Source organism: Catharus ustulatus, chromosome 40, assembly GCF_009819885.2.
Source record: "Catharus ustulatus isolate bCatUst1 chromosome 40, bCatUst1.pri.v2, whole genome shotgun sequence".
Classification (NCBI taxonomy): domain Eukaryota; kingdom Metazoa; phylum Chordata; class Aves; order Passeriformes; family Turdidae; genus Catharus; species Catharus ustulatus.
The window spans coordinates 426,209-450,188 of NC_046260.1; the positions used below are offsets into that span (position 1 = coordinate 426,209).

Genomic DNA, 23,980 nt, shown 5'->3' on the forward strand with positions numbered 1-23,980 from the left:
AACCCCGTTAATAAGTGATTAATAAGTGACCCGAGGGGGACAGTGGGGGATAAATTCACCCTTCCCTTACCTGCCTCAGGGTCCTCCTGGTGCCGCCATGGGGCCTGGACAGGCCCTGAGGGGATTTAAGGGAAATGGATGGGCCCTAAGGGGATTTATGAGGGAATTTATAGGGCATGGACAGGCCCTGAGGGGATTTATGGGGCAGGGACAAGCCCTGAGGGGATTTAAGGGGGAATTTATGGGGCAGGGAGGATCCATGAGGGGATTTATGGGGCAGGGGCAGGCCCTGAGGGGATTTATGGGGGAATTTATGGGACAGGGACAGACCCTGAGGGGATTTAAGGGACATGGACAGGCCCTGAGGGGATTTAAGGGACATGGACAGGCCCTGAGGGGATTTATGGGGGAATTTATGGGGCAGGGACAGGCCCTGAGGGGTTTTATGGGGGAATTTATGGGACAGGGACAGGCCCTGAGGGGATTTAAGGGACATGGACAGGCCCTGAGGGGATTTAAGGGACATGGACAGGCCCTGAGGGGTTTTATGGGGGGATTTATGGGGCAGGGACAGGCTCTGAGGGGATTTATGAGGGAATTTATGGGGCAGGGAGGATCCATGAGGGGATTTATGGGACAGGGAGGGTCCATGAGGGGATTTATGGGGCAGGGACAGGCCCTGAGGGGATTTAAGGGGGAATTTATGGGGCAGGGAGGCTCCATGAGAGGATTTATGGGGCAAGGACAGGCCCTGAGGGGATTTAAGGGGGAATTTATGGGGCAGGGAGGATCCATGAGGGGATTTATGGGGCAGGGAGGATCCATGAGAGGATTCATGGTGCAGGCAGGTTCTATGGGGCAGGACAAGCCTGGGGTTAAATCTGTGGGGCAGGAGGGCTCTGTGGGGGAATCTGTGGGGCAGGGAGGGTGTGAGGGCGAGGAGGAGTCGCCATTGCAGGTCCAGCTGAGGGAGGGCCGGGCCTTGGCCGCCCTGGGATGGTGGGAGCTGCTCCGGGGCCTGCTGGTGTTCGCCCTCTGCTCCCACCCCTGGCTGCAACAGGACCCCGAAGCGGTGAGACCCCAAAAATGGGGAACCCTTCCTCAAAAATGGGGATCCCCAACCCCACAAAGAGACCCCTGCCCCATAGAGATCCCCCCCATCCCCTCATGGCTTCCCGCCCTCATGATCTTCTCCATAAGCAACCTCCAAACCTCTCCCTAACCCTATAAAAATCCCCCAAAATGCCACTAAACCCCATAAGTGACACCAAAATCTCCAACCCCATCCCAGTCTCTGCCCCCTAAGCTGCTCCCAAACCTCAAAACTTTTCCCCTTTTCCTTGCAGTTCCTGTGAGAGTCATGGCGGGTCCTTTGTTCTGTTCCTTCATGCCCTTTGTTCTGTTCCTTCATCCCCTTTGTTCTGTTCCCTCATGGCTCCCCTCGTTTTCTCCACTCAGGGATCAGAGGCCACTTTGTCCCTTCAGGGTTTCCTTTCTTCCCATCCCCTCACAGTTTCCTGCCATTTTTCCCCTCACGTTTTCCCGCCCCTTTCCTCCCCTCACGCTCCTCCGCCATTTTCTCCCCTCACGTTTTCCCTCCATCTCCTCCCCTCACACTCCGCCATTTTCCTCCCCTCACATTTTCCTGCCCTTTTCTTCCCCTCAGAGTTTCCCTCCATTTTCTTCCCTCACATTTTCCTCCCCTCACGCTCCTCCACCATTTTCTCCCCTCACACTTTCCCTCCATCTCCTCCCCTCATGCTCTCCCTCCATTTTCTCCCCTCACACTTCCCCGCCATTTTCTTCCCCTCACCTTCTCCCGCCCTTTTCCTCCCCTCACGCTCCTCCGCCATTTCCTCCCCTCACATTTTCCCTCCATTTTCTCTCCTCACACCTGTCGGCCATTTTCCCCCCCTCACACTCCTCCACCATTTTCTCCCCTCACGTTCTCCATTTTCTCCCCTCACGTTCTCCATTTTCTCCCCTCACACTCCTCCGCCATTTTCTCCCCTCACCTTCTCCCACCATTTTCCTCCCCTCACACTCCTCCGCCATTTTCTTCCTTCACATTTTCCCTCCATTTCCTCCCCTCACCTTCTCCCTCCATTTTCCTCCCCTCACACCTCTCCACCATTTTTCCTCCCCTCACGTTCCTCCGCCATTTCCTCCCCTCACACTCCTCCGCCATTTTCTCCCCTCACAGTTTCCCGCCCTTTTTCTCCCCTCACATTTTCCCTCCATTTTTTTCCCCTCACCTTCTCCCTCCATTTTCCTCCCCCTCACATTTTCCCACCATTATTCTCCCCTCACACTCCTCCACCATTTTCCTCCCCTCACCTTCTCCCTCCATTTTCCTCCCCTCACACCCCTCCACCATTTTTCCTCCCCTCACGCTCCCCCTCCATTTTCTCCCCTCACACTCCTCCGCCATTTTCCCCCCCCTCACCTTCTCCCTCCATTTCCTCCCCTCACGCTCCCCCTCCATTTCCCCCTCCCCACCCCACATCTCCCCGCTCCCCACAGTTCCTGCGGGCGTCGCGGCGGCTCCTGGGCGCTCGCCTGTGGCGGGCTCTGCTCTCCGTGTCCCTCTGGGGCCATTTTGCCGTGGGCCGGAGCCCGGCGGCCATCGAGGAATTGTCCCGGTGGCTCCGGGCCCGGGGCCTGCGGCCGATGCTGGCGCTGCCCATCGAGGGCGAGGGGCCTGATGGTGAGGGGTGAGTGGGGTCAGTTGTGGGGTCAGTTATGGGGTTTTGGGGTCACTTATGGGGTCAGTTATGGGGTCATTTATGGGGTTTTGGGGTCATTTATGGGGTCATTTGTGGGGTCACTTATGGGGTTATTTATGGGTCAGTTATGGGGTCACCTGTGGGGTGTAGGATCATTTGTGGGTCAGTTATGGGGTCACCTGTGGGATCATTTGTGGGGTCATTTGTGGGGTCAGTTTTGGGGTCACTTATGGGGTCACCTGTGGGGTCATTTGTGGGGTCAGTTATGGGGTCATTTATGGGGTCACCTGTGGGGGGTGGGGTCATTTATGGGGTCATTTATGGGGTCATTTATGGGGTTTTGGGGTCACTGAGGGGATAATTTATGGGGTCACCTGTGGGGTGTGGGGCCATTTGTGGGGTCATTTATGGAGTCATTTATGGATCACTTATGGGGTCATTTATGGGTCAGTTATGGGGTCATTTATGGGGTGTAGGATCATTTGTGGGTCATTTATGGGGTCACCTGTGGGGTCACCTGTGGGATCATTTGTGGGGTCATTTATGGGGTCATTTATGGGGTCACCTGTGGGGTGTGGGGTCATTTATGGGGTCATTTATGAGGTCATTTATGGGGTTTTGGGGTCACTGAGGGGGTAATTTATGGGGTCACCTGTGGGGTGTAGGATCATTTGTTGGGTCATTTATGGGGTCATTTATGGGGTCATTTATGAGGTCACCTGTGGGGTGTGGGGTCATTTGTGGGGTCATTTATGGGTCAGTTACGGGGTCATTTATGGGGTGTAGGATCATTTGTGGGTCAGTTATGGGGTCACCTGTGGGGTCACCTGTGGGGTCATTTGTGGGGTCACTGAGGGGGTAATTTATGGGGTCACCTGTGGGCTGTGGGGTCATTTGTGGGGTCATTTGTGGGGTCATTTGTGGGGTCATTTATGGGGTCATTTATGAGGTCACCTATGGGGTGTAGGATCATTTGTGGGGTCAGTTATGGGGTCATTTATGGGGTCACCTGTGGGGTGTGGGGTCATTTATGGGGTCAGTTATGGGGTCATTTATGGGGTTTTGGGGTCACTGAGGGGGTAATTTATGGGGTCACCTGTGGGGTGTGGGGTCATTTGTGGGGTCATTTATGGGTCACTTATGGGGTCACTTATGGGGTCACTTATGGGGTTTTGAGGACACTTGTGGGGTTTGGGGTTGTTTATGGGTCAACTATGGGGTCATTTATGGGGTCAGTTATGGGGTCATTTATGGGGTGTAGGATCATTTGTGGGTCAGTTATGGGGTCACCTGTGGGATCATTTGTGGGGTCATTTATGGGTCAGTTATGGGGTCAGTTATGGGGTGCGGGGTCAGTTATGGAGTCATTTATGAGGTGTGGGGCCATTTGTGGGGTCATTTATGGGGTCATTTGTGGATCAGTTATGGGGTCATTTATGGGTCAGTTATGGGGTCATTTATGGGGTGTAGGATCATTTGTGGGTCAGTTATGGGGTCATTTGTGGGGTCATTTGTGGGGTCACTTAGGGGGTCATTTATGGGGTCATTTGTGGGGTCACCTGTGGGGTGTGGGGTCATTTGTGGGGTCATTTGTGGGGTCATTTTTGGGGTCATTTATGGGATCATTTATGAGGTCACCTATGGGGTGTAGGATCATTTGTGGGTCAGTTATGGGGTCACCTGTGGGCTCATTTGTGGGGTCAGTTATGGGGTCATTTATGGGGTCACCTGTGGGGGGTGGGGTCATTTATGGGGTCATTTATGGGGTCAGTTATGGGGTCATTTATGGGGTTTTGGGGTCACTGAGGGGGTAATTTATGGGGTCACCTGTGGGGTGTGGGGTCATTTGTGGGGTCATTTGTGGGGTCATTTGTGGGGTCATTTATGGGGTCATTTATGAGGTCACCTATGGGGTGTAGGATCATTTGTGGGTCAGTTATGGGGTCACCTGTGGGGTCACCTGTGGGGTCATTTGTGGGGTCATTTGTGGGGTCAGTTATGGGGTCATTTATGGGGTCACCTGTGGGGTGTGGGGTCATTTACGGGGTTTTGGGGACACTTGTGGGATTTGGGGTCGTTTATGGGTCAATTATGGGGTCATTTATGGGTCAGTTATGGGGTCATTTATGGGGTGTAGGATCATTTATGGGTCAGTTATGGGGTCACCTGTGGGGTCATTTATGGGGTCACTTATGGGGTCATTTATGGGATTTTGGTGTCATTGATGGGTTTTGGGGTCACTTGTGGGATTTTGCTGTCATTTATGGGTTTTGGGGTCACTGATGGGGTGTGGGGTCACTGATGGGGTTTGGGGTCACTTGTGGGTCAGTTATGGGGTCATTTATGGTTTTGGGGTCACTTGTGGGGTTTTGGTGTCATTGATGGGTTTGGGGTCCCTTGTGGGGCAGCGAGGCCTGGTTTGAGCAGAACCTGGGGGCAGCCCTGGAGTGTGTGGGGCTGGCGGCCGCCTCGGGCCCCGAACCCGCCATGCAGCTCAAGGTGACGGCGCTGCTGAGCCAGAGGCTCTGCGTGAGTGGGGCCTCAGTTACGGGGTCACTTATGGGGTCAGTTATAGGGTCAGTTATGGGTCAGTTATAGGGTCATCATGGGTCAGTTATGGGGTCAGTTATGGGGTCATTTATGGGGTCATTTATGGGTCATTTATGGGGTCAGTTATGGGGTCAGTTATGGGGTCAGTTATGGGGTCATTTATGGGGTCATTTATGGGTCATTTATGGGGTCAGTTATGGGGTCAGTTATGGGGTCATTTATGGAGTCATTTATGGGTCATTTATGGGGTCATTTATGGGGTCAGTTATGGGGTCATTTATGGGATATGGGGTCAGTTATGGGGTCATTTGTGGGTCAGTTATGGGGTCATTTATGGAGTCACTTATGGGTCAGTTATGGGGTCATTTATGGGGTCAGTTATGGGGTCATTATGGGTCAGTTATGGGGTCACTTATGGGGTCAGTTATGGGGTCAATTATGGGTCAGTTATGGGGTCATTTATGGGTCAGTTATGGGGTCATTTATGGGGTCAGTTATGGGGTCATTATGGGTCAGTTATGGGGTCACTTATGGGGTCAGTTATGGGGTCAATTATGGGTCAGTTATGGGGTCACTTACGGGTCAGTTATGGGGTCAGTTATGGGTCAGTTATGGGGTCAGTTATGGGGTCACTTATGGGGTCACTTATGGGGTCATTTATGGGACCATTTATGGGGTCATTTATGGAGTCACTTATGTGGTCATTTGTGGGGTCAGTTATGGGGTCAGTTATGGGTCAGTTATGGGGTTTGGGGTCATTTATAGGGTTAATTACAGTTTAATTAGGGATTAATTTGGGGTTAATTAGGGGTTAATTAAAGGTGAATTTTGAATTAATTTTGGGGTTAATAATTAATTTGGGATTAATTAGGGGTTAATTTGGGGTTAATTAGGGGTTAATTTTATTTTGGGGGTGATTTTTTTGATCCTATGGGTCAGGATCAGATCTATGGGGTGGATTTGGGATCTGTGGGGCAGATTTGGGATTTATGGGGCAGATTTGGGCTCTGTGGGGCAGATTTGGGATCTATGGGGTGGATTTGGGCTCTCTGGGCCACGTGAGGCCCCTCAGGTGAGGCCACGCCCCTTTAGGAGAAACTCTCGCTCCGATTGGCCGAGCCGGAAGGGGCGGGGCTTAACCCGGAAGAGGTGGCGGCCATGTTGGGCGGCCAGGTAAGAACCCCTCCCCCTCATACCACGCCCATCTCACCTGGCCACGCCCCCTGACCTGGCCACGCCCCCTCCCCACAGGTACCTGAGCTCACCTGGCTCAGCCCGGCCGAGAATCAACACCTGGGGCGGGGCCTGAGGAGGCTCGAGGAGGTGGCACAGGTGAGGGGGGGGAGGGGTGGGGTGGGGGGGTCACCTGGGCACACCTGAGGAGGGAGAGGCGGGGCTGGGTCACCTGTGCTCACCTGGGCACACCTGGGCACATCTGGATACACCTGGACACACCTGAGCTCACCTGGGACACACCTGGGACACACCTGGGACACACCTGGACACACCTGAGCTCACCTGGGACACACCTGGGTTCACCTGTGCTCACCTGAGCCACACCTGGGCTCACCTGAGCTCACCTGGGCACACCTGGACACACCTGAGCTCACCTGGGCTCACCTGGGATACACCTGGGAACACCTGGGGACACACCTGGGGACACCTGAGTTCATCTGGGCACACCTGAGCTCACCTGGGCTCACCTGGGTTCACCTGGGACACACCTGGGACACACCTGGGGTCACCTGGATACACCTGGGACACACCTGGGCTCACCTGGACACACCTGGGCTCACCTGGATACACCTGGACACACCTGGGACACACTTGGACACACCTGGAGCTCACTTGAGCTCACCTGGGACACACCTGAGCTCACCTGGACACACCTGGACACACCTGAGCACACCTGAACTCACCTGAGACACACCTGAGCTCACTTGGACACACCTGGACACACCTGAACACACCTGGACACACCTGGGGACACCTGAGTGTACCTGGGATACACCTGGGGACACCTGGGCTCACCTGGGACACACCTGAGACACACTTGGACACACCTGGGCTCACCTGAGCTCACCTGGACACACCTGGACACACCTGAGCTCACCTGTGACACACCTGAGCTCACCTGGTCTCACCTGTCTCACCCATGCAGGCGGCCGTGGCGCGGCGCGTGCAGGTGCTGGTGGATGCTGAGATGTCTCACCTGAACCCCGCCCTCACCTGCCTCACCTGGGGGCTGATGTGGAGACACAACCGGGGCGGGCCCCGAGCCTGGATCTGGAACACCTGGCAGGCTTACCTGAGGGTGAGCTCACCTGGGACACCTGGGGACACCTGGGGACACCTGGGGATACCTGGGGACACCTGGGACACCTGGGTGAATGTTGAGCACACCTGGGGGTGTTTTAGACACACCTGAGCACACCTGAGACACACCTGGGGGCACCTGGGTGAATGTTGAGCACACCTGGTGATATTTTAGACACACCAGTGACACACCTGAGGTCACCTGGGCACACCTGAGGTCACCTGGACACACCTGGGGACACCTGGGACACACCTGAGCTCACCTGGGGCACCTGAGCTCACCTGGACACACCTGGGACACACCTGAGCTCACCTGGGGCACACCTGGGTGAATGTTGAGCACACCTGGGGGTGTTTTAGACACACCTGAGCTCACCTGGACACACCTGAGCACACCTTGGGACACCTGGGACACACCTGGGACACACCTGAGCTCACCTGGACACACCTGGGCTCACCTGGGTACATCTGGGGTACACCTGAGCTCACCTGGGGACACCTGGGACACATCTGGGCTCACCTGGGACACACCTGAGCACACCTGGGTGAATGTTGAGCACACCTGGGGATATTTTAGACACACCTGGGCACATCTGTGACACACCTGAGCACACCTGGGGACACCTGGGCACACCTGAGCACACCTGGGTGAATGTTGAGCACACCTGGGGATATTTTAGACACACCTGGGCTCACTTGAGCTCACCTGAGCTCATCTGGGACACACCTGAACACATCTCAGCTCACCTGGACACACCTAAGACACACCTGAGCTCACCTGGGCACACCTGGGGACACCTGGGCACACCTGGGTGAATGTTGAGCACACCTGGGGGTGTTTTAGACACACCTGAGCACACCTGGGGCACACCTGAGCTCACCTGGGGACACCTGAGCACACCTGGAACACACCTGGGCACACTTGGGTGAATGTTGAGCACATCTGGGGATATTTTAAACACATCTGTGACACACCTGAGCTCACCTGAGCTCATCTGGGACACACCTGTGACACACCTGAGCTCGCCTGGGCACACCTGGGTGTATGTTCAGCACACCTGGGGGTGTTTCAGACACACCTGAGCTCACCTGAGACACACCTGGACACACCTTGGTGAATGTTGAGCACACCTGGGGATATTTTAGACACACCAGTGACACACCTGAGCTCACCTGTGGACACCTGGGACACACCTGGGACACACCTGGGACACACCTGAGCACACCTGGGTGAATGTTGAGCACCCATGGGGGTGTTTTAGACACACCTGAGCTCACCTGAGCTCATCTGGGACACACCTGGGACACACCTGAGCTCACCTGGGGACACCTGGGCACACCTGGGTGAATGTTGAGCACACCTGGGGGTGTTTTAGACACACCTGAGCACACCTGGGACACACCTGAGCTCACCTGGGGACACCTGGGCACACCTGGGGGTGTTTCAGACACACCTGAGCTCACCTGGGGCACACCTGGGCACATCTCAGCTCACCTGGACACACCTAAGACACACCTGGGCTTCCCTGGGACACACCTGGGCTTCCCTGGGACACACCTGGGGACACCTGGGACACCTGGGACACACCTGGGCACACCTGGGTGAATGTTGAGCACACCTGGGGGTATTTTAGACACATCTGTGACACATCTGAGCTCAACTGGGACACACCTGGGACATCTGGGCACACCTGGGGGTGTTTCAGACACACCTGGGCACACCTGGGGACACCTGGGGACATCTGGGGGTGTTTCAGACACACCTGGGGGCACCTGGGGGCACCTGGGTGAATGTTGAGTGCACCTGGGGGTGTTTTAGACACATCTGTGACACACCTGAGCTCACCTGGGCACACCTGGGCACACCTGGGCTCACCTGGGACTCACCTGAGCTCAACTGGGGGCACCTGAGACACACCTGGGACACACCTGAGCTCACCTGGGGCACACCTGGGACACACCTGAGGTCACCTGGACACACCTGAGGGCACTTGGGGGCACCTGGGGGCGCCTGAACTCACCTGAGCTCACCGGGGATACATCTGGGGGTGTTTCAGACACACCTGAGCACACCTGGGCATACCTGAGCACATTTCAGACACACCTGGGCACACCTGAGCTCACCTGGGCACACCTGGGACACACCTGGGCACACCTGGGCACACCTGGGGGTGTTTCAGACATACCTGAGCTCACCTGGGACACTCCTGAGCTCACCTGGGCACACCTGGGGGTGTTTCAGACACACCTTGGCTCACCTGAGACACACCTGGGCACACCTGGGGGTGTTTCAGACACACCTGAGCACACCTGGGTACACCTGGGTGAATGTTGAGCGCACCTGGGGGTATTTTAGACACACCTGACCTCACCTGAGCTCAACTGGGACACACCTGGGGGTATTTTAGACACATCTGTGACACACCTGAGCTCACCTGGGGACACCTGTGACACACCTGAGCACACCTGGGGACACCTGTGACACACCTGAGCTCACCTGGGGACACCTGTGACACACCTGTGACACACCTGGGTGTATTTCTGACTCCCCTGTCCCTGCCCTGTCCCCCCAGGACACGGAGTCCCACCTGTCCCTCACCTGGGGACACCTGGGGACACCTGTGACACACCTGGGTGTATTTTTGACTCACCTGTCCCCCCCAGGACACGGAGTCCCACCTGTCCCTCCCCTGTCCCTCCCCTGTCCCCCCCAGGACACAGAGTCCCACCTGTCCCTCACCTGTCCCTCCCCTGTCCCTCACCTGTCCCCCCCAGGACACAGAGTCCCACCTGGCCGCTCACCTGGCCCAGGTGTGTCATTCAGGTCTCACCTGGTGTATTTTTGACTCACCTGTCCCTCCCCTGTCCCCCCCAGGACACAGAGTCTCACCTGTCCCTCACCTGTCCCTCCCCTGTCCCTGCCCTGTCCCCCCAGGACACAGAGTCCCACCTGGCCGCTCACCTGTCCCTGCCCTGTCCCTCACCTGTCCCTGCCCTGTCCCTCACCTGTCCCTCCCCTGTCCCTGCCCTGTCCCCCCAGGACACGGAGTCCCACCTGTCCCTCACCTGTCCCTGCCCTGTCCCTCACCTGTCCCTGCCCTGTCCCTCACCTGTCCCTCCCCTGTCCCTCACCTGTCCCTCCCCTGTCCCTCCCCTGTCCCCCCCAGGACACAGAGTCCCACCTGGCCGCTCACCTGTCCCTGCCCTGTCCCTGCCCTGTCCCCCCCAGGACACGGAGTCCCACCTGGCCGCTCACCTGGGGACACCTGGGGACACCTGTGACACACCTGGGTGTATTTTTGACTCACCTGTCCCCCCAGGACACAGAGTGCCACCTGTCCCTCACCTGTCCCTGCCCTGTCCCCCCCAGGACACAGAGTCCCACCTGTCCCTCACCTGTCCCTGCCCTGTCCCCCAGGACACAGAGTCCCACCTGTCCCTCACCTGTCCCTCCCCTGTCCCTGTCCCCCCAGGACACGGAGTCCCGCCTGGCCGCTCACCTGTCCCTCCCCTGTCCCTGCCCTGTCCCCCCAGGACACGGAGTCCCGCCTGGCCGCTCACCTGGGGACACCTGGGGACACCTGTGACACACCTGGGTGTATTTTTGACTCACCTGTCCCTGCCCTGTCCCCCCAGGACACGGAGTCTCACCTGTCCCTGCCCTGTCCCTCACCTGTCCCTGCCCTGTCCCTGCCTTGTCCCCCCAGGACACAGAGTCCCACCTGGCCGCTCACCTGTCCCTCCCCTGTCCCTCACCTGTCCCCCCAGGACACAGAGTCCCACCTGGCCGCTCACCTGGCCCAGGCGCGCCGCTCAGGTCTCCCCTGCGGGGTGAAGTTGGTTCGCGGCGCGTACCTGGAGCAGGAGCGGGGCCGGGCCCGGGGGCGGGGCCGCCCCTCCCCCACCTGGGACACACCTGAGGAGACCTCGCACAGGTGAGGGAGGGGGAATTTCGGCGGGAAATCGGGAAAATTTGGCGGGAAAATGGGGAAATTTGGCGGGAAATTGGGAATTTTTGGCGGGAATTTGGGAAGATTAATTTGGATTTAATTTGAGTTAATTTGAAGTTAATTTGGGGTTACATTTGGGTTTAATTTTGGGGTTTAATTTGTTTTAATTAGAGGTTAATTAAGGGTTGATTGTGAATTAATTTGGGGTTAATTTGGATTTGAGTTAATTTGAATTTAATTTTGGATTAAATTTGGGTTAATTGTGAATTAATTTGGGGTCACATTCGGGTTTAATTTTGGGATTTAAATTGCTTTAATTAGGGGTTAATTAAGGGTTAATTGTGAATTAATTGTGAATTAATTTGGGATTAATTTGGATTTAATTTGAGTTAATTTGAAGTTAATTTGGGGTTAAATTTGGGTTTAATTTTGGGATTTAAATTGCTTTAATTAGGGGTTAATTATGGGCTAATTGTGAATTAATTGTGAATTAATTTGGGTTAATTTGGGGTTAATTTTTAGTTAAATTTTGGTTTAATTTTGAGTTTAATTTGCATTAATTTGGGTTAATTGTAAATTAATCTGGGTTAAATTTAGATTTAATATTGGGGTTTAATTTGCTTTAATTAGGGGTTAATTAGGGGTTAATTAAGAGTTGATTGTGAATTAATTTGGGGTTAATTTGGGATTAATTTGGATTTAATTTGAGTTAATTTGAAGTTAATTTGGGGTTAAATTTGGGTTTAATTTTGGGATTTAAATTGCTTTAATTAGGGGTTAATTAAGGGTTAATTGTGAATTAATTTGGGGTCAATTTGGGATTAATTTGGATTTAATTTGAGTTAATTTGAAGTTAATTTGGGGTTAAATTTGGATTTAATTTTGGGATTTAAATTGCTTTAATTAGGGGTTAATTATGGGTTAATTGTGAATTAATTGTGAATTAATTTGGGTTAATTTGGAGTTAATTTTTAGTTAAATTTTGGTTTAATTTGGAGTTTAATTTGCATTAATTTGGGTTAATTGCAAATTAATTTGAGGTTAAATTTAGATTTAATATTGGGGTTTAATTTGCTTTAATTAGGAGTTAATTAAGGGTTAATTAAGGATTAATTTGGGGTTAATTAAAGGTTAATTTTGTATTAAATATGAGAATTAATTTGAGTTAATTTAGGGTTAATTAAGGGTTAATTAAGGAGTTAATTTGGGAATTAATTTTGGGGTTAATTTGGGGTTAATAAGGGGTTTTTTTTTTATTTAATTTGAGTTAATTCTGAATTAATTTTTAGTTAAATTTGGGTTTAATTTTAGGCAAAATTTGGGTTAATTTCGGGTTTAATTTGCATTAATTTGGAGTTAATTGTTAATTAATTTGGGGTCAATTAGAGGTTAATTTGGGTCAATTTTGGCTCAATTTCAGAATTAATTTTGGATTAAATTTGGGTTAATTGTGAATTAATTTGGGGTTACATTTGGGGTTAATCTCAGGGTTTAATTTGCTTTAATTTGTTGCTAATTAGGGATTCTTTAGGGTTAATTGTGAATTAATTTGGGATTAATTTAGGGTTAATTTTTGATTAAATTTGGGAATTTATTGGGGTTAATTAGGGATTAATTTGGGTTAATTTGGGTTTAATTTTTAGTTAAATTTTGGGTTAATTTTGGGTTAAATTTGAGTTAATTTTGGGGGAATTTGGGGCGAATTTTGGGTGAATTTTTGTTTAATTTTGGTTTAATTTTGGGTAAATTTTGAGAAGATTTTGGGTGAATTTTGGGTCAATTCCTGGTGAATTTTGACTGAATTTTGGGTAAATTTTGGTTTAATTTTGGTTTAGTTTTGTGTTAATTTTGGGTCAACTTTAGCTGAATTTCAGCCAAATTTTGGGTGAATTCTGGGTAAATTTTGGTTTAATTTTGGCTGAATTTTGGGTGATTTTTGGCTGAATTCTGTGTGAATTTTGGGTCAATTCCAGGTGAATTCTGCCTGAATTTTGATTAAATTTTGCTTTAATTTTGAGTCAATTTGGGGTGAATTTTGTGTCAATTCCAGGTGAATTTTGGGTAAATTCTGGGTGAATTTCTGACTGACATTTGCCCATTTCTGGATTAATTTTGGGTCAATTTTGGCCGAATTTTAGGCGATTTTTGGGTGAATTCTGGGTGATTTTTGGGTCAATTTTAGGTAAATTCTGGCTGAATTTTGTGCTAATTTTGGGTCAACTTTGGTTTAATTTTGGGTCAATTTTGGGTCAATTTTAGGCAAATTCTGGTCGAATTTTGTGCTAATTTTGGGTCAATTTTGGGTCAATTTTGATTTAATTTGGGGTCGATTTTGGGTCAATTTTGGTTTAATTTTGGGTCAATTTTGGGTCAATTTTGTGTCAATTTTGGGTCAATTTTGGTTTAATTTTGAGTCAACTTTGGGTCAATTTTTGTTTAATTTCAGGTCAATTCTGACTGAATTTCTGGCTGAATTCTGGGTGAATTTCAGATCAATTCCAGGTGAATTTTGGGTTAATTCCTGCCTGATTTTTGCCCATTTTTTCCTGATTTTCCCCCATTTTCTCTCCCAGCTACGGGCGCTGCCTCGAGCTCCTGGGAGCGGCGCTGGCCCGGCCGGGCCCGGGGCTCTGGCTCATGGTGGCCACACACAACGAGGGATCTGTCCTGCAGGCACTCAGGTGGGAATAAAATTTGGGGACAATTTGGGAATTTTGGGATTTTTGGGGATTTTTTGGGGATTTTTTGGGGATTTTTTGGGGATTTTTTGGGATTTTTTTGGGATTTTTTTGGGATTTTTTTGGATTTTTTTGGATTTTTTTTGGATTTTTTTTGGATTTTTTCAGGGATTTTTCAGGGATTTTTTGGGATTTTTTTGGGATTTTTTTTGGATTTTTTTTTGATTTTTTGAGGATTTTTTGGGGTTTATTTGAGGATTTTTTGGGGATTTTTTTTGGATTTTTTTGGGATTTTTTTGGGATTTTTTGGGGTTTATTTGAGGATTTTTGGGGATTTTTTGGGGATTTTTTTGGGATTTTTTTTGGATTTTTTGGGGATTTTTTTGGGATTTTTTTGGGACTTTTTGGGGATTTTTTAGGATTTTTTTGGGATTTTTTGGGGATTTTTTGGGATTTTTTTTGGATTTTTTTGGATTTTTTGGGGATTTTTTGGGATTTTTTGGGGATTTTTTGGGATTTTTTTTGGATTTTTTTGGGAATTTTTGGGATTTTTTTGGGATTTTTTTTTGAATTTTTGGGGATTTTTTGGCATTTTTTTAGGATTTTTTTGGGGTTTCTTTGAGGATTTTTTTGGGATTTTTGGGGATGTTTTGGGATTTTTTGGGGCTCTGGCTCATGGTGGCCATGCACAACGAGGGCTCCGTGCTCCAGGCACTCAGGTGAGAATTAAATTTGGGGAAATTTGGGAATTTTGGGATTTTTTGGGTGATTTTTTTGGGATTTTTTGGGATTTTTTGGGATTTTTTGGGGATTTTTTTGGATTTTTTTTGGATTTTTTGGGGATTTTTTTTGGGGGGTTGGGGCAATTTTTTGCCAATTTCTGATCAATTTTAATCAATTTTTAATCAATTTTCAATCAATTTTTAATCAATTTTTAATCAATTTTTGATCAATTTCAATCAATTTTTAAGAAGTTTTTAATAAATTTTTAATCAATTTTGTATCAATTTTGTATCAATTTATTGCCATTTTCTTGCCAATTTTTTATCAATTTTTTTTCCATTTTTTTCAATTTTTTATCAATTCTTTGTCAATTTTTGACCATTTTTTATCAATTTTTGATCAACTTCTGATCGATTTTTGGTCAATTATTTGCCAATTTTTGGTCAATTTTTAATCAATTTTAAATCAATTTCTTGTCAATTTCTGATGAATTTCCCAAATTTTTTTTCCCAATTTTTGGGATTTTTTTCCTGTGAATTTTGTGATTTTTGTTTTTCCCGAAATCTCCCCAGGCTCAGCCCCCGCCCCTCCCCCAACGTCTCGTTCGCGCAGCTCCAGGGGATGGGAGAGAGCCTGGGCATGGAGCTGGGTGAGTGACCACTGAGTGACCACTGAGTGACCACTGAGTGACCACTGACAGTGACAGTGACACAGAGACCCTGGGCATGGAGCTGGGTGAGTGACCACTGACCAACTGACCACTGAGTGACCACTGACCAACTGACCACTGACAGTGACACAGAGACCCTGGGCATGGAGCTGGGCGAGTGACCACTGACCACTGAGTGACCACTGAGTGACCAACTGACCAACTGACCACTGAGTGACCACTGACAGTGACAGTGACACAGAGACCCTGGGCAGGGAGCTGGGTGAGTGACCACTGAGTGACCAACTGACCAACTGACCACTGAGTGACCACTGACAGTGACAGTGACACAGAGACCCTGGGCATGGAGCTGGGTGAGTGACCAACTGACCACTGAGTGACCACTGAGTGACCAACTGACCACTGAGTGACCAACTGACCACTGAGTGACCACTGAGTGACCATGTGACAGTGACAGTGACACAGAGACCCTGGGCATGGAGCTGGGTGAGTGACCAACTGACCACTGAGTGACCAACTGACCACTGACAGTGACAGTGACACAGAGACCGTGGGCATGGAACTGGGTGAGTGACCAACTGACCTACTGACCACTGACCACTGAGTGACCACTGAGTGACCAACTGACCACTGACAGTGACAGTGACACAGAGACCCTGGGCATGGAGCTGGGTGAGTGACCACTGACCAACTGACCAACTGACCACTGAGTGACCACTGAGTGACCCTGAGTGACCACTGACCAACTGACCACTGACAGTGACACAGAGACCCTGGGCATGGAGCTGGGTGAGTGACCACTGAGTGACCAACTGACCAACTGACCACTGAGTGACCACTGAGTGACCAACTGACCACTGACAGTGACAGTGAGAGACCCTGGGCATGGAGCTGGGTGAGTGACCAACTGACCAACTGACCAACTGACCACTGACAGTGACACAGAGACCCTGGGCATGGAGCTGGGTGAGTGACCAACTGACCAACTGACCACTGAGTGACCCTGAGTGACCACTGACCACTGACAGTGACAGTGACACAGAGACCCTGGGCATGGAGCTGGGTGAGTGACCACTGACCAACTGACCACTGAGTGACCCTGAGTGACCACTGACAGTGACAGTGACACAGAGACCCTGGGCATGGAGCTGGGTGAGTGACCACTGACCAACTGACCAACTGACCACTGACAGTGACAGTGACAGTGAGAGACCCTGGGCATGGAGCTGGGTGAGTGACCACTGACCACTGAGTGACCACTGAGTGACCAACTGACCACTGACAGTGACAGTGACACAGAGACCCTGGGCATGGAGCTGGGTGAGTGACCACTGACCAACTGACCACTGACCACTGACCACTGACCAACTGACCAGTGAGTGACCACTGAGTGACCCTGAGTGACCACTGACAGTGACAGTGACACAGAGACCATGGGCATGGAGCTGGGTGAGTGACCACTGACCAACTGACCAGTGAGTGACCACTGAGTGACCAACTGACCAACTGACCACTGAGTGACCAATGAGGACCACTGACCACTGCATGTCCCCCCGCGTGACCCCGCAGATTCCTGGGGGTTCCCCGTGTACAAATCTGTGTCCTCAAACCCCAAAATCCCCAAAAATCCCAAAAAAAATCCCCAAAAAATCCCAAAAAATTCCAAAAAAATCCAAAAACTTCCCCCAAAATCCCCAAAAAATCCCCAAAAAAATCCCCAAAAAAATCCCCAAAAATACACAAAAAATCCCCCAAAATCTCAAAAAGGTCCCAAAAAAATCCCCAAAAAATCCCAATAAATTCCCAATAAATTCCCCAGCTTGCCGAGGTTTCCCGGTGTACAAGTCGGTGCCACTGGGTCCCCCCGAGGTGACGATCCCGTACCCTAAATCCCAAAAAATCCTAAACAATCCCAAAAAAATCCCCAAAAAATATAAAAAAAATTTAAAAATCCTCCAAAAATTCCTAAAAAATCCATTTTAAAAAATTCTCAAAAAATCCCAAAAAAATTTCCCAAAAAATCTGTAAAAAATTTTAAAAATCCCCCCAAATCCCAAAAAACATCCAAAAATCCCCCAAAAAATCTCCCAAAAATCCCCCCAAAATCCCCAAAAAATTCAAAAAAATTCCAAAAAAATCCCAAAAAAACCCAAAAAAATCCCAAAAAAGTCCCAAAAAGTTTTTTAAAAAATCCCAATAAATTCCCAATAAATTCCCCAGCTTGCCGAGGTTTCCCGGTGTCCAAGTCGGTGCCACTGGGTCCCCCCGAGGTGACGATCCCGTACCCCAAAATCCAAAAAAAATCCCCAAAAAATCCCCAAAAAATCCAAATTTAAAAAAAAATCACAAAAAAATCCCCCAAAAAATCCCCAAAAAATCCACCCAAAATCCCAAAAAATACCCCCCAAAAAATCCCAAAATATCCCCCAAAATCCCAAAAATTTTCCTAAAAAATCCCAAAAAATCCAAAAAAATCCCCAAAAAAATCCAAAAAATCCTCCAAAAAATCCCCAATAAATCCCCAAAAAATTCCTAAAAATCCATTTTAAAAAATCCAAAAAAATCCCCAAAAAATCCCAAAAATCCCAATTTTTTTTTAAAAAATCCCCAAAAAATCCCAAAATAATCCCCCCAAGAAATAAAAAAATCCTGAAAAAATAAAAAAAATTCCCAAAATTCCCAAAAAATCCCCATAAAATCATTTAAAAATCCCCAAAATTCCAAAAAATCTTCCAAAAAAGCCCCAAAAAAATCCCCAAAAATCTCAAAAAAATCCCAAAAAAATCTCAAAAAATCCCCAAAAATCCCCAAAAAATCCCAAAAAAATCCCAAAAAATCCCCAAAAAATCCCAAAATTTTTTTTAAAAAATCCCAATAAATTCCCAATAAATTCCCCAGCTTGTCGAGGTTTCCCGGTGTACAAGTCGGTGCCGCTGGGTCCCCCCGAGGTGACGATCCCGTACCACAAAATCCCAAAAAAATCCCAAAAAATTCCCAAAAAAAATCCCCAAAAATCCCCAAAAAAAACCCCCAAAAATCCCCAAAATCCCCCAAAAAATCCTAAAAAAATCCCAAAAAATCCCCCCAAAATTTCCTAAAAAATCTATGAAAAAATAAAAAAATAATCCGAAAAAAATCCACAAAAAATCCCAAAAAAATCCCCAAAAACCCCCCTAAAAAATTAAAAAATAACCTAAAAAAATTTCTAAAAAATCCATTAAAAAAAAATCCCCCAAAAATCCTAAAAAATCCCCAAAAAATTTCCTAAAAAAATCCAAAAAAAATCCCCAAAAAATCCCCAAAAAATCCCAAAAATTCCCCACAAAATCCAGAAAAGAATCCAAAACAATCCCCAAAAAATCCCAAAAAATCTCAAAAAATCCAAAAAAATCCCAAAAATATCCCCAAAAATTAAAAAAAAATATCCCAAAAAAATCCCAAAAAGTTTTTTTTAAAAAATCCCAATAACTTCCCAATAAATTCCCAGCTTGCGAGGTTTCCCTGTACAAGTCGGTTGCCGCTGGGTCCCCCCGAGTGACGATCCCGTACCCCAAAATCCCAAAAAATCCTCAAAAAATCCCCAAAAAATCTCCAAAAAAACCCACAAAAATCCCAAAAATCCCAAAAAAAATCCTAAAAAAATCCCAAAAAATCCCCCAAAATTTCCTAAAAAATCTATGAAAAATTAAAAAAAATCCACAAAAAATCCACAAAAAAAATCCCCCAAAAAATCCCCAAAAAAACCCCCTAAAAATTAAAAATAATAACCTAAAACAATTCCTAAAAAATCCATTTTAAAAAAATCCCCCAAAATCCTAAAAAAATCCCTCAAAAATTTCCTGAAAAAATAAAAAAAAATCCCAAAAAAATCCCCCAAAATTCCAAAAAAAATCTCAAAAAAATCCCAAAAAAATCTCAAAAAATCCCCCAAAAATTCCAAAAAAATCCCCAAAAAATCCCCAAAAAATCCCCAAAAAAATCCCCAAAAAATCCCAAAAAATCTCAAAAAATCCCCAAAAATTCCAAAAAAATCCCAAAAATATCCCAAAAAAATTTTTAAAAAATCCCAAAAAAAATCCCAAAAAAATCCCAAAAAAATCCCCAAAAAATCCCAATAAATTCCCAATAAATTCCCCAGCTTGCCGAGGTTTCCCAGTGTACAAGTCGGTGCCGCTGGGTCCCCCCGAGGTGACGATCCCGTACCACAAAAATCCCCAAAAAATTCCCAAAAAAAATCCCAAAAATCCCAAAAAAAATCCCCCAAAAAATCCCAAAAAATCTCAAAAACATCCCCAAAAAATCCCTAAAAATCCCCAAAAATTCCCCAAAAAATCCCAAAAAATTCCCAAAAAAATCCTAAAAAAATTCTGAAAAAATCCCCAAAAATCCCCCAAAAATTTCCTAAAAAATCAAATCCTAAACAAATCCTAAAAAATTCCAAAAATCCCCCCCAAATCCCCATAAAATAAAAAAAAAAATCTCCAAAATTCTAAAAAAAATCCCCAAAATATCCTCAAAAATCCCCCAAAAATCCCCAAAATATCCCAAAAAAATCCCCAAAAAATCCCAAAAAATCCTCAAATAAACCCAAAAAAATCCCAAAAAAATCCCCAAAAATCCTCCAAAAATAAAAAAAAAATTCCCCCAAAAATCCCCACAAAATCCAGAAAAGAATCCAAAACAATCCCCAAAAAATCCCCAAAAAATCCCCAAAAAATCCCCAAAAAAATCCCAAAAAAATCCCCAAAAAATCCCAAAAAATCTCAAAAAAATCCCAAAAAATCCCCAAAAAAATCCCAAAAAAAATCCCAAAAAAATCCCCAAAAAATCCCAAAAATTTTTTAAAAAATCCCAATAAATTCCCACTAAATTCCCCAGCTTGCCGAGGTTTCCCGGTGTACAAGTCGGTGCCGCTGGGTCCCCCGAGGTGACGATCACCGTACCTGGCGCGGCGCGCGGCCGAGAATCGCGGAGCGCTGGGCGGGGCCCGGCGGGAGCGGGAGCTGCTGTGGGCGGAGCTTGGCAGGAGGCTCCGCCCATGGCGTGACCGGAAGTGGCGGAAATTTCCAGGAATTCTGCAATTCTTACAAAAAAATCCTGAATTTTGTACGCGAAATTTGAAATTTCGGTTAGAAGTCGGTGCTAAGAATACACCAAAATTCACCCCAAAAATTGCCCCAAAATCCCCAAATTCCCAAAATTCAAAAATTCCTGAAATTCCAAAAAAAATCCTGAATTTTCTACTCGGAAATGGGAAAATTCTGTAAAAAATCGTGATAGAAATACATCAAAATCGCCCCAAAAATTCACCAAAATTCCCAAATTCCAAAATTCCCAAAATTCCAAAAATTCCCCCACAAAATCCTGAATTTTCTACTCAAAAATTTGAAATTTCTTTAAAAATTCGTGATAAAAATACAGCAAAATCTGCCTCAAAATTTTCTCCAAATTCTCAAAAATCCAAAATTCCTGAAATTCTCAAAAAAAAAATTCCAGAGTTTTTACTGGAAAATTTGAAAATTCTGTAAAAAATCATGATAGAAGTACATCAACATTTGCCCCAAAAATTGCCCCAAATCCCCAAATTCCTAAATTCCAAAATTCCCAAAATTCCCCAAAAAAATCCCCCCAAAAATCCTGAATTTTCTACTCAAAAATTTGGAATTTCTGTAAAAAAGCATAATAAAAATACACCAAAATCCACCCCAAAAATTGCCCAAAATTCCCAAATTCCCAAAATTCCTGAAATTCCAAAAAAAATTCTGAATTTTGTACTCAAAAATTTGAAAATTCTGTAAAAAATCGTGATAAAAATACACCAAAATCCGCCCCAAAAGCGAAAAAAATTTGCCAAAAAATCTTTTCAAAATCCCGAAATTTCCAAAATTCAAAAATTGCTGAAATTCTCAAAAAGAGCCTGGGGTTTCTACTGGAAAATGGGAAAATTCTGTAAAAAATCGTGATAAAAATGTGGATTTTGGGGGGAAAAAAGTGGATTTTTGAGAGAAAAATTTGGATTTTTGTGGCAAAAAATGTATGGATTTTGGGGAGGAAAAATTCTTTTTTTAAGGGGGAAAAGCTGAATTTTGGCTCACAAAGGCGTTTTATGGCGAGGCCAGCAGAATTTTGAGGACAAAGGGGAAAATTTTTTAGGGGAAAAAAATTAATTTGGGGAATTTTTTTTTAATTTTCAGCGATTTCGGGTGGTGGGGGGAGGCCTGAGGGGGCTCAAAATGGCGGCGGCTCCTGAGGGGGGGGGAGAAAAATGGCGGGAAAACGGGAGTGGGCGTGGCTTGGGGCGTGGTCACAGAGGCGTGGCCACACAACAAGGGGAGTGTCATCAATAATTGATTAAAAATCAATTAATTAATAAGGGGGCGTGGCCTCGTTACCGCTTTCCTCTCTCATCCAATCCGCGCCGGCCCCGCGGTTGCCATGGCAACGCTCACCCAACATGGCGCCGCCGCCGCGCTGAGCGCTGATTGGTCGATTCCTCCACGTGGGCGCGGCTCAGCCAATCAGCGCGCTCCTTTCCTGAGGGGAGGGGGGGCGCCATTTTGTGGCGCGCGGGAGCGGCGGCAGGGCGGGAAAAACCGCGGTGGGCGTGGCTTTCCCCTCAGGGAAAAAAGACAACAGAGGGGGCGTGGCTTAGATCGCCCCGCCCAATCAGCGCTCGCCGCGGGCGCGCTTTGACCAATCAGCGCCTCGCTCGGTGCCACGCCCCCCCCCGGGGAAGCCACGCCCACCGCTCCCCTCACGCCGCTCGCTCTCCCCTCCCCCCCCCGAGCCCCCCGCCCCTCCCCCCCCATCTCCCCCCACCCCTCCCCCACCCATCCCCCACCCCCTCCCCCACCCCTCCCCCTCCTCCTCCTCCTCCTCCTCGGCCGCGATTCGGTCGCGATTCGGTCGCGACTGTCGCGAGATGGACCCCCGCGAACTGGAGCAGCTTCATCTTCCAGGTGGGGGGAGGGGCGGTGCTGGAGGGGGGGGTGGGGGAGGGGGGGGGAGCGCTGGAGGGGGGGAGGGGGGAGGGGGGTGGGGCTGGGGGGGGGGATGGGGGGGAGGGAGGCTCGGACTGGGGGGACTGGAGGGACTGGGAGGGACTGGGAGGGTGGGGTGGCACTGGGGGGGTGGGGACACTGGGTGGGGCTGTACTGGGAGCACTGGGAGCACTGGGAGTGATGGGGACACTGGTACTGGGAGCACTGGGAGCTGTTACTGGTGTTACTGGGAGCACTGGGGTGATGGGGACACCAGTGTGGGTTTATACTGGGAGCACTGGGAGCACTGGGAGTGATGGGAATACTGGTACTGGGAGCACTGGGAGCTGTTACTGGTGTTACTGGGAGCACTGGGAGCTGTTACTGGGAGCACTGGGAGTGATTGGATACTGGTGTCGCTTTATACTGGGAGCACTGGGAGCACTGGGAGCTCTTACTGGGAGCACTGGGAGTGCTGGGGACATTGGAGCGGCTCTGTACTGGGAGCACTGGGAGCACTGGGAGCACTGGGAGCTGTTACTGGTGTTACTGGGAGCACTGGGAGTGATGGACACACTGGTACTGGTGTTACTGGGAGCTGTTACTGGTGTTACTGGGAGCACTGGGAGCACTGGGAGCTGTTACTGGGAGCACTGGGAGTGATGGACACACTGGTACTGGTGTTACTGGTGTTACTGGGAGCGGTTACTGGTGTTACTGGGAGCACTGGGAGTGATGGGGACACTGGTGTGGCTCTGAACTGGGAGCACTGGGAGCTGTTACTGGTGGCACTGGGAGTGATGGACACACTGGTACTGGTGTTACTGGTGTTACTGGGAGCGGTTACTGGTGTTACTGGTGGCACTGGGAGTGATGGGGACACCAGTGCCAGTTTATACTGGGAGCACTGGGAGCACTGGGAGCTGTTACTGGTGTTACTGGGAGTGATTGGACACTGATGTCGCTTTATACTGGGGGCACTGGGAGTGACGGGAACACTGGTACTGGTGTTACTGGGAGCTGTTACTGGTGGCACTGGGAGGAACTGGGACACTGGTGTGGCTCTGTACTGGTGTTACTGGTCTTTACTGGTCCATCCCTGCTTTTACTGGTCCATACTGGTCCATACTGACCCATACTGGTCTAAACCTACTGGTCCATACTGGTCCATACTGTTACTGGTCCATACGGTCATACTGGAGGGTCTTGTTACTGGTCCACATTGGTCTGAACTGGTTCCATACCAGTCTGTACTGGTCTAGAACTGGTCCAGACTGGTCCGTACTGGTTTGTACTGACTCAAACTGTTCCAAACTGGTTTGTACTGGTCCAAACTGGTTTGTACTGGTCCACACTGGTCTGTACTGGTCCAAACTGGTCCATACTG

The 23,980-nt window shown here is 48.5% G+C and overlaps 1 protein-coding gene across 1 annotated transcript; it reads left to right on the forward strand.

Moving 5' to 3' along the window:
* The first annotated feature begins 97 nt into the window (after positions 1 to 97).
* PRODH2 (proline dehydrogenase 2) lies at positions 98 to 22,265 on the forward strand. The gene is made up of 12 exons (XM_042780133.1): positions 98 to 112; positions 923 to 1,072; positions 2,524 to 2,714; positions 5,135 to 5,255; positions 6,369 to 6,449; positions 6,528 to 6,608; positions 7,438 to 7,590; positions 11,361 to 11,476; positions 14,116 to 14,223; positions 15,516 to 15,592; positions 20,543 to 20,656; positions 22,234 to 22,265. Exons 1-12 carry the CDS (start codon positions 98 to 100, stop codon positions 22,263 to 22,265), a joined length of 1,239 nt encoding a protein of 412 aa, XP_042636067.1.
* The last annotated feature ends 1,715 nt before the right edge of the window (positions 22,266 to 23,980 follow it).

Coding starts and splice junctions, on each gene's coding strand:
- PRODH2 (XM_042780133.1), top strand. Junction 2,715..5,134: donor GAGGGGCCTGATGGTGAGGG/GTGAGTGGGGTC, acceptor CTTGTGGGGCAG/CGAGGCCTGGTTTGAGCAGA. Junction 11,477..14,115: donor GAGCGGGGCCGGGCCCGGGG/GCGGGGCCGCCC, acceptor TTTCTCTCCCAG/CTACGGGCGCTGCCTCGAGC.